We start from the raw sequence: 12293 nt of genomic DNA, 5'->3' as shown, positions 1-12293 counted from the left end.
TTTTGACATTTCAACAGATTAAGTAAGGCTCAGTCATGTAATAGTAATGAGTTTCATACAGGAACACAACAGTTGAAAGAACAAGACACGATTCACAAGGCTGCTAGATGCAACTACTTGCAGGTCTGAAATATTTACGTTAAGGAAAGGATTTTAACTTAGAGAAAAACAAGTTTTCATTTGGAAGTCATTTAGTTTAGTTTTCCTGCACCAAAATAAAAAATTAAGGCAGTTGAAATTATCACATCAGCTTTGCTTACCATTTACAACAACTGGTATGTCTTTATCTTTTGTAAAACACTGAGGTGAAAACATAAATAATACATATGCAGATAAACAAAGAAGCCATTAAAATCTGTTTTGCAACCATTTACATTAGATAAAAATTAGCAGCTGATAAAATCCACAGTAACTTAAAATTACCTTTTTTCTAACTTTTGCATATAAAAAAATGTTTACTACATCATTTAAAACCGAATATTTAAAACCCAGTGTCATTCCCACTAAAAACTACTGGACTTTGGCTAGTACTTTTGCAGGATCATGAATAGACTCATATGCAGGGGCTTTTTTTAGTTTATCCTCACAGTCAGTAGCTCCCAATTATCTTGAGGGAAGCATGGTATTTAATATATGTTGAATTATGAAGATCGTTACTTACAATTAGCTGTTTCAAGCCTACAAATGACTGTTCTACAGAGTTGGCATTTAAAACTTGTCTCTTCACTCCAGCTTGCTCCCCCAAGAAGCGAAGCATTAAGTCTTTTACTGCATCTCCCTTGGTGTTCATGGAAGAGAAAAAGAAGAAACATAACAAGACACCTTTAAACATTATTTCTGCAAAATAAAATGTTGAATTAAAGCTGAGCAATATATTTTTTCCCTTTCAGAAATGCTTGTTTTTCCAGTACTTTTTGTGTGAAATAAATATAAATGCATATATGTTTACAGCCTTTTAATGAAAGCTTCTAGATTTACTCCAAATTATTTGCTATATTCTTTTTTCAATGTTTAGGTTTCAGTTAGCATAGAAACATTCAGGCTTATTTGCTTCTCATATTATTATCCTTCAAAGACTTTACAAAATACTCTTCAAAGATCTTACAAAACACAGTAAGTTTACAGGTTTTTATAATGGATATTAATGTTGAAAAGCGCAATCTACTGACTGAAGATAAACATGGTCATGATTGGCTAGCCTTAAGTATCCACAGAAAATAAACTTTGAGATCATAAAACCAAGTCAACAGCAACCCCTCAACAAGTATTCTTAATTTCAAAAGAATTAACTGCAGGAATCAGTCAGAGAAATTGGGTTATCTGAGCTCAGTAATTTGAAGACATGAGACTAGTTGAGACAGACTTTTGAAACAGATTTCTAAAGCTAGACAAGACCAATGCTACATTTTATGTCATGGAGCAGCTAAGAGGAAGAGTGCCCAAATCCAGGTTGTATTTCCAGCTTTGCTAGCAATAAACTGAATAACTCTGTATATAGCACTCTCTGTGCCTCAATTTCCCCTTCTAATCTTTGTTCAACTATCGATTTCTGTACCTTCCCGGCTGTTGGCGGACATCCTTGTGGTGCTGTGTACTAGAGATTTTCAAAAGGTAATCAAGAAATTCAAGCTTAACGTCAAGCAGCTATTGAAAAACTGTGGACCACACACTGACAGATGTTGAAAACTGTGCTGCTGCTGTCTGCACACTCTTCAGGTACCATGTCTGTCAATACAGAGTGTAGGCCAGGGTGTGGGGGCGTCCTAGTCGTTGGGACTGTACACATTACTGTATACAAGAGAATCCCCTACAGTGTCAGAAGTCACCATGTGCCAAAAGCAGGTACAGAAATTATCTCTGTAAGATTTTTGCCAATCTTATGTTTTTATGCATTTATAATCTAGAAAAGCAAACATCTGAAAAGAAGGAAAATTATCAGCAATATATTAACAATATACTTATATTTTTGTTTTTAAACAGAAAGCAATTTATAACCCACATTCAGCCAGAGTAGAGATCTGTCTGGTTCACCATCCCGTCAGTGAATAGCAGACGTTCACAGAAACAGTGTAAGAAACAGAATAACTTCATAGTGGTCTTTCCCAGCTTAAAGCAGCCAGAACTTTATGGTCCACCTGTGCCAGGGGACATATTTGCCTACTATTTTTAAACACCCACTGATAGACATGCCTCCCATGACATTTGTCTTGCTCATTTTTTGGTCTGTTTTTCTCAACAAAAGTAAATCTGAGGGCAATGAATTCTACAAATTAAAACCAGTTACATGGGCTGCAGAACAGTAACTCCTTTTGCTATGCTTATTACTCATCAGTTCTTTTGCCATAAAAAACAGCGAATCATAATCCTCTATTTACCTTAATGCTTTTATGAATTTTAGATCATGACTGCTCTTGTAAGTCAAAAGGTCCTCTTCCTTTTAGCTACCACTCACAAGAGAGAACCTCTGCGCTCCTCACCACACCTCCTCTCTCTCCAATTTGTTTGTATTTCATTATGTCCTTTCAGATCTGTGTTAACTAGAACAGTATGCAATATTTAAGGTGTTAAAGCACAAAGTGACTATGCAAAAATATAAGCATACAAAGGAATATTTGCAAATATCACTCTAAAGAAATACAAAAACATTCACTTGAAGAACTGAGGCAGGAAGCTGTTAGCACAGAGCGCAGAAAGCAAGCCACAAGGCCTTTTGCCTAAAAAAAAGTGAGCTGCATAGAACACAGTAAAGCTTACCTATGATGAAGATAACTGATATTAACTGTTTGCACTTTCCTCATGGTCAGCGATTGGAAATATGTTTCTGTTTTCTGTCTAGTTTCTTGAGGAATCAGACTGCAACTACTGTTTCACTACATGGAAAATTGTTACCTCTGATGCTGTCACCTATCTTATGAATAAACCAGATTTCCATCTTTCAGACAGAAGAGTCTGAAGGGTTAAGAAAAGACATTGTGTGCAAAATAACATAAATCCAAAAGAATTTGTAACACCCCCCGCAACAGTACTTTGGAGGAAGAAACATTACAAATGAATGTAATGAAACAAAGGACATCATGACAGCAGACATTAACTAATGAAGAAAGGGATAATGGAAAAAGCATAAAAAGCAGTGCTCTAGCTTGTTCCCATGCTTAAGAGAGCACAGGTTCAGATAATCTGTACCATACGCAATCCAAGATAGGCTAAAAAATAATGTTTCTTGAATGATCAGCAAAAAGTAGCATGCAGTTGAAATTGAGAACATTGTGTATTTTTCTTGGTGTGATTTATCCACTTAACTTTTAAGACAACACACTTGCAGTAAGAACAAACACTTTCTGCGTGAACAGTGAAAAAAAAAAAGTACTGAGCTCTTCATTATACGTCATATAAAATTTCAGTCCTTCCCTGAAGCACACTTACAGTTCACTGTAAATGCACTTTTCAACTAACTTCTTTGTCAACTGCACGCAGCCTGGTTTAACATCTTGCATTAACATTTAGCATTAGCAAAGTATTCATACCAAAGCTTTAATGAACGCTGCTGGAAGCTGATTTAACATTGAAAACATGCTTCCCAATGTTTCAGTTGACATTTCAAGTACTTTACAATTACAGTTTCAGTTAAATACACAATTTGCAATACCAGCAACGTATGGAACAATGATACCAAACTAGGGGATACCAGGTAAGTCAAGGTGTGCACTCAGGCCACTGAAAACCCGTAACTGGAAGTGAGGAGAGTTGTATAAACATAAAGCACTTCAAAACTTGTCCCTGCTGACATGGCTATGTGACTGCTTACAAATTATAACCAATGAAGAAAGCAGCAGGAATCCCCTTTAATTCCATTGATGATTTTACATCAGGTCTTACTGTAGAAATACATCACATGCACATTGCCATAACGTCTTCTTTCAATTATGTACTAAATGATAGATCTGTATATATTCACGTGCCCAGATTCAGGGAATCACCAGCACAAAATAGTTTTGAATCCTTGACTGGACTGAGGAAGGGGAGACAGAGCTATTGTAAAAAAGGAGGCCTGCAGTAAGGAGGACCTCATCCTTGGGGCCTGCAGAAGGGATCATCCCTGCTGTCCATCCCATTAGCTGTCAGGAAAGAAATAATACACACTCTTGAATTATTCATCAAGGTCTAAGGGATTCTTTGGGGAAGGTGGGAAAGACCCTTCCATTTTTTTTTTGGAGGAGTGGAGAAGGTGTAGCTTCTTATTACAGTGTTTTCTTCCACACTGATTACTGGGCTCTGTGACAACAAACAATTGTTTTAAGATAAAGCTAACCCAAGAAGTAGCAGAAGCACGGCATTTGTCTAAAACTGGTATCATTTGTTGCTTGTGACAGAAACCTAAGGTTTGTGAGATAATTCAGCTACAAATTTGGACCTGATTCATTCCAGAAACTTTTCTGATAGTTCCTGCAGATTGGGAAGTTGCTGCAGAGGATGAAAGTATCCAAAACCTCAACACCATCCTTCTAGACAACAATTCTATTACCCAGAGACACAGATATGAAAAGTAGGATTAGCCTATTTCAACAAAAAAAATTACATTACAATAGTTAGCCTTGGCTGAGCATCCAGGATAAAATTGCTTCATGAGAAATACTGAATAGATCCGAGTGAAGTTTCTCAGATTCTGAAAAAACACTATGCCTTCTCACTAGTTGGGAACTCTGACAGAAGAGAAGGAAATGGGTTTCCACTACTATGTTTTTCCCTTCACGATCTCATCTGGAGTTTTCCCTTTAATTTTGGGGTTATCCCTTCCCAGTAGCTTGCTCCAGCACTCAATCTTTCCTACAGGTTATACTTTTCCACTGCTTAGGGAAGATACAGATGATGCGATTTCAGTCAGTGTTAACATTATTAAGAGCACTGTGAACATCAGTGAAAAATGAAATTTCCCACTTGGTTGCAACAGTGAATTCCACAGGGAAAGCAAGCTGTCTGCTTGCTGTACTACAAAGTCTGAATACTGATTTTGTATATATTCCAAATGTGAGCACTATCTTACTAACTAGGAGGACCAGAAACTAACTGAAACTAATTAAAAATATAACCAGCTTTGGATTCTATGGAAACTGTCAACACTGGTTTTCAACGTACCCAACAAATTTTACTATGAATAAATCAGATCTGGTTTTAGCCCCTTCACGTATGAGTAGGCAGTGACATCAAATTTTCTAATAAGGATTGAAGTAATATACACAAGGTGACCATCAGCAACAATATGAAGCACTATGATATACAGATTATTGGATAGCTCTAATACAATATTTCTAAAATATAATCATACACTAAGATACAACAATAGACTCTTACCTGGATATTATCAAATTTTAATCCAGGCATGGTGAGATTCTCTTTATCTATGAAGACGGTGCTGTATTGTTGTGTGGCAACTGAAATTAGAACATTCCTGGTTTCCTCACTAGGAAGCCAAGCATCATTTCTTCTATCTAGTTCACTCATATTTAAGGCTGTGGCAAATGGGTCATCACTCCCAGCAAAAACAGCTTGGATTTGTGAGAAGGGCTTGGGGGATTGAGTTATTTCTAGAGATGACGGAGGACCACCTGCTTCAGGTCTTCCATTTTCTGCAGAGAAAGTAGGGTTAGATGAAGCACAAGAACTGTCTCCATCATTAGAAAGAGAGGACATTTGTTCTGGAACTGAAGAGCTTGCATTGGGGTTACTAACAGATATAAAATTGGATGTGGTAAATGAATCAAAAAAATCAGAAGCTAAAGTATTAGTGTTAACAGTGTCGCCAAAGAACTTGCTTAGACTAGGACTTGGTTGAACCACCTGTGGATTAGACTTCACTGGAGTCTCAATTATACTGCTAAAACTGGGAGATTTTACCATCTGAGGCTCAAAACCGTCAGGCAGAAACAACTGTGGCTGGGTATTAGCATTGTTTGCTTGGCTGAAGATGGTACACACAGGAATAGGCTCAGCCTCAGGAGACGGTTTGCTAGCACTGGGTGACGATATCTGGTCCTCAGGTTTGCTTTCATCAATATTATTTGGTTTTGTATCAACAGGAACATTGTTTCCCAACTTTGGCTCCTCCTTCACTGCTTCCTGAATGGATTCTTCCTTTAAAGATGCCTGATCATCTGTTCCAATCTCAGAAATGTCTTTGGGTGTTTCTTCATGTTCAGTTTCACTCTCATTACTTAAAAATTCTTTATCCACTTCTGCTTGTGTTTTTTGATTATCTTTAGCTTCCATTTGTTCTACAATCTCTTGCAAACAACCAAGTTCACCTGTGTCATCTTCACTGTTGTTTGGAGAATCTGAAATAATGACACTCTCCATCATTTGTTCATTAAGTTTATCTACAAAGTTATTTGAATCTTCTGATACAGTTTCATTCCCTTCAGACTCAAATTCATCTCCACCAAGATCAATGGTTTCCTCATGAAAGAGTATTTCTTCCTGAGTTTTCTGTTGAACTATGTCTCCGCTGTCATCTTCATCTGAGACACTCTTCACATCCTTAGCGTTACTTTCATTATTCTCCATAGTAGCTGAAGAGGAAAAATCCCCACCAAAACAAGAATTAGTTTTATTACTCAGGTGGCTCAGGTGCCACCCTGAAACTCCTAAGTATCATACAAACACTGAAATTCTTGCTTCAAAAATATAGTCATTTCACTACTTGATAGCTTCCATCCAACATCTACTCACAGAATAAATTAATCATGAAAAAGGCTTTCTCTTTATCATTTTTGCAAGTCGCAAAAATACTGGGATTAAAAAGCAAATGCCTCCCACTGAACACAGACAAAACGATATTTGCGTTTCTGCTCCCAAAGACGAGCTCGGTCCCCGTTTACGAGAAGGAAAGGGTGGGCTCAATCGCAACGGCCTCACGCCGTCACCACCGCAGGCTGCCCGGCCGGAGGCCGGCGCTGCTTCCATCCCCCCCGCCGCCGCGGCCCCGGGCTCCCGGGGATCGGCCCTGCCTCCAGCGCCACCGCCGGGTCCCGCCGGCCCTGACGGCCCCGTGGCGGGGGTGGGCGCGGCCTCCCCCCACAGCCCCCGCCTGGCGCAGCCCGGGGGGGCCCCGCCGCTCTCCCTCCGCGCCGGGGCCCCAAGGTGGCCTCAGCGCCCGCCCACCTGGGCGCCCCTCGGCCGGCGCAAGAGCCGCGCAGGCCGCCCTCGCCTCCTCTCGCCTCACCTCCGCGCCGCGACGGCGACGGCCCCGCCAGGCCACCCCCGCTCCGCCACCGCGCCGAGCGCCGCTCCCCACCGCGCCTGCGCCGCGGGGCGGGCGGGAATGCGCATGGGCAAACGCACCGCCCGGAAGCGGCCAGCAACGGGCAGCGCCGAGGGCCAGAAAGGCCGGCGGGCAGCGGGGTGTGCCGTGCTGCGGGGCCGCGATGGAGGACGATGCGCCGGTGATTTACGGGCTGGAGTTCCAGGTGGGCGCTGGGGCAGACTTACGGAGAGCTGGCAGGTGTTGGTCCTGTCGCCGGGAAGGCGGTGGCTGCGGGGCCGGGTGTGTGTGGTGGGGCAGGGGAGAGCCGGGGCGGGCTGTGGGGCCCGCTCGCGGGGAGACCGGCGTCCCCTCGCCCCCCTGGGCCGGTACCGGTGGCTTTTGGTGGTCCTTGGCACATGGCCGCCGCGTTGGGCTTTTGAAAGGTGGCTGAGCACGGGGCAGGAGCTGGGTCCCTGCTCCAGCACTTGCTGTTCCCGGGGCAGGTGCGTCAGTGTGGGGGCAGGGGTTGTTTCCCTCATGGTCGAGCGCAGCCTGGCTGGGGGGGCTCCTGCCCTGTCACCAGTCCCTAGTCCACCCCTGGAGAAGCCTTTGTCTTGCTCTGGGGTGGTAGGAAAATACCGGGAGTCTCAAAGAGATTCTTATAGTTGCTTCTTCCTTTTCAGAAATTTAAAAAAAAAAAAAAAAAAAGCTTTTGTGAGGAGAGGGCATGAAACTGTTTCTGATAAGTTGCAAATGTCTGTTAGTTATACACACCTGTAAAGCTACTTGATTTTTGTGGGATCCCTTGCTGTGGGTTCCATGTCTGTGCATTTGTCCCATAGCACAAACCTGTCTGTCATATTTATGGCAATAAGGAAATGGGACTGTTGTTGGACTGTCTGACTTAGGAACTTATTGATCATCTTCGTAGAGGAACATGAGTCTTGTGTCTAATAAAGTTTCTAAAAGTTCTGGGAAAATAAACAGGTAGGCAGCTGCATGGGTGAGAGGGACCCTAATTTATGGTTCTTTTCCACAATAAGGGTTACACTCAGCTGTGACATGTTCTCTTTGGCAACAGCTGGCTCATCATCGTTGTCATTATAGCAGTAATAGGAGGCGCTGTGTTTCTTCTGCAGTTCACAGAGCAATGTTTTCATTCTACAGTGGGTGTAGCAATATAAATATGTACACATGCACTTTTTTTTTTTAGGCATCTTTACCAAAGTGCTCATCAAAAGTAACATATGAAGGTTGTCTGTAACGGGTTTGGGTGTCCTGGTTACTGAGTTGTGTGCTCTCTAATCCTGACTATACCTATAGATCTCCTTAGCAAATTGTATGTTTGTTTGGCTTTCCTCTTGTATAGGAGCTAGTGTGTAATAGTCACCTGCACTAAATATTAAATCTACTGAAGTCTGATAATATGCTATCATTTTGTGATTGGCAAGAGATGGCTGTAACTCGTACTTCAAAATTAATAAAACTTAAACTTACACTTAAATATCTTTTGCAGAATAGAACATATATCCTGTACTTAACAAAATTCATAGCTTCTTTCTACTAGGTCATATATAATAAGTCTTCCAGAAATTTTGGGAAGCTAGCCTGTGTGCTGTCTGGGACCCCCATGGACCTGGACCCCCCAGCTCCCCAAATCACACATCTCCTACAGATCTCTTTTCTTCTGCGAAGTATGGAACAGGGCTGTCTGGTGGGAGAATAAAGTAAAAGGGCTAAGGGAGTGGCTGTAATCACAGAGAATTACAGTTAATACAGATCACTTAGAGAGAAGGTGGGGAAAGAAAAGATGGTTTATGGCTAAGTCAGAAAAGGAGCATAGAGTTCAAGGTTCTATTTCTGATCTCCATTAACTGCCAGTGTGGCTTTAAAACAAAATGCATCTCTGTGCTTTCTGAAAAAGGCTCTGATGGAGAGACTGAAACCTAAAACTGGTGTGGTTCTTCCAACTTGCATCTCCAGGTCTAATAAGAAAGACTGTTATTCTTTTTAAGCCTGGTAGATAATAATGGCTAGCTGCATCATCACAACTACAGCTTCTTTCCAGTGTGTGTCAGAAGCACTGTGACTGAAAGCATCCCTTCAGATGATTTTTTCATCCCGGTTTAAAGAATTTTCCTGTTGTTTCTTGTGTTTGGGTTTTTTATTGTTGTTGTCATTTCCAATCTTTACTTCATCTCTGTGACAAACTTGTTCAAAGTTGAGATTTGAAATGATAAAGTATTAAAAAGAGGGAGGGACCTTCTTACTCTTGTTGTGAATAAAAATTATATGTCACAAAACCATGACATCTAGAAGCTACACGAGGGACTGCAGACTAAGAGGCTATATGTGGCTCCAGCAATCAATAAGAATCTGTCTTTGGCCACTGCCAGAGAAAATGTAGTTGTGCAGCTTTGCCTTTCATCTGATCTGATGTGGCCAGGTTTATAAGAAAATAAAGCTGATTCCTCCTAGGGTGCCATCCATCAACTAACTTAAAATTATTTCTGCACAATTTATGTTCCTTTTTATGTGCAAAATGTGTTTTGATGTATCGGCTTAAGTAAGGTAACTTAGAATAATGAACAAATACATATATCTCTTCTGAATCCAGTTTTCATCAAAAACAGCTTAGTGGAACAGAGAAGTCTTACCTAGAAGAACCATATCACTCACAATTCTGACACATGAGAAGGGACATTAAAGATACAAATCCTGAGCCCTTATACAGCTGTGTATAATTACTTGGCATGTGTAACTACTGTGCAAAGTTTTACCAAGTAACTGAGAAATAGTTTTGTTTTCTGGGGTGGAAGAGGGAAGCTAAGTATCTAACAGCAAAACAGGATTAAAACTAGTGATGAATTCAGTTTTCTGAATGATTAGTTAAATTTTTGGCCTGATTAGTTTCCCCTGATTTACTAGATGGTTGCAACTCTTTCTTTTTGTGCTGTTTATAACGTTCATATAACCCCAAAAATGTTGTTTCCCAGAGTGGTCTTTTTGTCTCTTTAGCATGTCTGTGAGGTGTATAACCATTGTACAGACATACAAAATATTTGAATTTTAGGGTGTGTGATTATTTTCGAGATTTTTCTTTTTTTTTTTTTTTTTAAAGACAATATCCCACCATAGTTGCTCTGATCATTCAACTGTAGTGAAAATGAGAAAATCACAGAGGAATGAGTGGTGAGTGAAAATGTGAGATGCTGTTTGAATTGAGGATTGAGTGATGTAACTGTGGATCATGATGATGAATATGGGGCAACAGCAGTAGCTGCAGAACACTTCAATACAGAAAGGCTGCTCTTCTAAAAGGAACCTTGGTAGACTTTACCAATACCCTGAATTATGAGAATGTGGTAAATAGGGTTTCGAGGGTATCGCTAAATGCTATTTTTTTGTCAGTGAAATTACATGCTTCTTCCTTGTCCAGTGTAGAGTTGACCTGTGTTTACTATCTAACCTGGAGTATGTGGTATGTTTACCCTGTGTTGAATAGTCTTCATTTTCAGGGATTCACAATTTTCCCCATCCTGTTCTTTGAGTGTTTAAACAGTGATGTTTTGAGAAGGCGTGTAAGCACTACTGAATATCTCAAAATACTGTATTGGCCTTAATTTATGGTTGACTGGATGATGCTTATACCTCTGAAAATGAGCTGTGTGCAGGGGTGCTTTCCAGGATAGGTATTTGGCTCAATTGCAATGCCAAGTGTCATTCTTGGGGGGACAGCTTACATCTCGCTTGTTTAAAAGTGTGCAGAAGCTATCCCCATCACATGGGGAGGGAGGAGGAACATTGCTTGTGCCAGAGAGTGATAATTATGGAACATGTGTTTGGCACATTTAATGGATTTTTGGGATACCACAATACTGAGCTGAATTTCAGCATGCCAGATACTCCTACTGCATGTTACATGTTCCATTTAAGAATACCATCCAGAGATCTACCCCGGTGACAGGCACTGTGGTTACTCCAGCCCCAGCAACAGGCACTATGCCTGAACCAGAGAAACAACCCATGCTAGTATCAGTTGCCCCTATACACAAGAAGAAATACAAAAGAAAATCAGCTCATTTAGTGAGGGATAAAGATGAACCAGGGCCATCAGGAGAACAGGAGGAGGAAAAGGCAGAACCCATAAATGAGACAGTAACCACTCGATCGCTATCCCTGCGTGAACTGCAAGATACGAGAAAAGATTTCAGCCATAGTCCAGGTGAGCACATCGTCACCTGGCTGCTCCAGTGCTGGGATAACAGGGCCAGTAGCCTGGAATTAGAGGATAAGGAAGCCAAGCAGCTGGGATCCCTTTCTAGGGAAGGGGACATTGACAAAGCGATTGGAAAAGGGGTAAAAACCCTCAGCCTCTGGAAGAAACTCCTGTCAGGCATGGAGGAAAGGTATCCCTTCAAGGAAGATGTTATATGTCACCCAGGCAAGTGGACCACCATGGAGAGAGGTATCCAGTATCTGAGGGAATTAGCCATGCTGGAGGTGATTTATGATGACTGGGAGAATGAGCAGTTATCCAGAGATCCAGATGAAGTCAAGGGCACGTGACCCATGTGGTGGAAGTTTGTATGGAGCATAACATCATTGTGTGCCAACTCACTGGCAGTAATAACCTAGAAAGATGGTGAGGGACAAATGGTGAATGAATTGGCTGGCCAACTCCGGCAATATGAAGAAACTCTGTCTTCCTCCCTACGGGCCTGCATCTTAGCTGTGGAAAAACTGTTCAAAAAAACTGTCCCGGGAGTTCCAGCAACTCAAAGACGATATGTCCTACTCCCCACCTGTATGGACCAGTATCTCAGCCATTAGAAGTAAGCACCCTCTGCTCAAGAGAGACGATATAGTGGGTACACACCACAGACCACCCTGTGGTTTTCCCTGTGTGACCATGGACAGGACATGAGGAGGGCGGGATGGAAAATCTACCTCGACCCTGGAGTCACAGGTACGTGAGCTGCAAGGAAAAACAATCACAAAAGGGGGTTCTTCCAGGAAAATTCCTGCTCCAGTCTCCAGTGGGCCATTCCCCAGA

General features: G+C 41.6%; 2 protein-coding genes across 9 annotated transcripts in view; one reads left to right on the top strand and one right to left on the bottom strand.

Annotated features, from left to right (window-relative positions):
• Positions 1-7310, bottom strand: part of TRAPPC12 (trafficking protein particle complex subunit 12) — a 56797-nt gene extending 49487 nt beyond the window's left edge. For all 4 annotated transcript variants that reach the window (XR_015708121.1, XR_015708120.1, XM_087774189.1 and 1 more), the window contains exons 1-3: positions 7217-7310; positions 5350-6563; positions 662-778 (exon numbers count right to left, since the gene is read on the bottom strand). Coding sequence is in view for 2 of the 4 variants with exons in the window: in XM_087774189.1 (XP_087630315.1) it covers positions 662-778; positions 5350-6558 (1326 nt within the window). In the remaining 2 variants the exon portion in view is untranslated. The remainder of the gene's footprint in view (positions 1-661; positions 779-5349; positions 6564-7216) is intronic.
• A 1-nt stretch (position 7311) lies between these two features.
• EIPR1 (EARP complex and GARP complex interacting protein 1) overlaps positions 7312-12293 on the top strand; it is a 96900-nt gene continuing 91918 nt past the window's right edge. For 3 of the 5 annotated variants that reach the window (XM_087774193.1, XM_087774192.1, XM_087774191.1), the window contains exon 1: positions 7312-7460. In XM_087774193.1, the coding sequence (XP_087630319.1) occupies positions 7419-7460 (42 nt within the window). In that variant the 5' untranslated portion in view covers positions 7312-7418. The remainder of the gene's footprint in view (positions 7461-12293) is intronic. The other 2 variants (XM_087774194.1, XM_087774196.1) reach the window with 1 other exon arrangement.

The sequence above is a fragment of the Nipponia nippon genome, unplaced genomic scaffold (assembly GCF_047370975.1).
Source record: "Nipponia nippon isolate SJK-2023a ecotype South Korea unplaced genomic scaffold, ASM4737097v1 scaffold_4, whole genome shotgun sequence".
Classification (NCBI taxonomy): domain Eukaryota; kingdom Metazoa; phylum Chordata; class Aves; order Pelecaniformes; family Threskiornithidae; genus Nipponia; species Nipponia nippon.
This window is presented reverse-complemented; position numbering and strand designations above follow the sequence as displayed.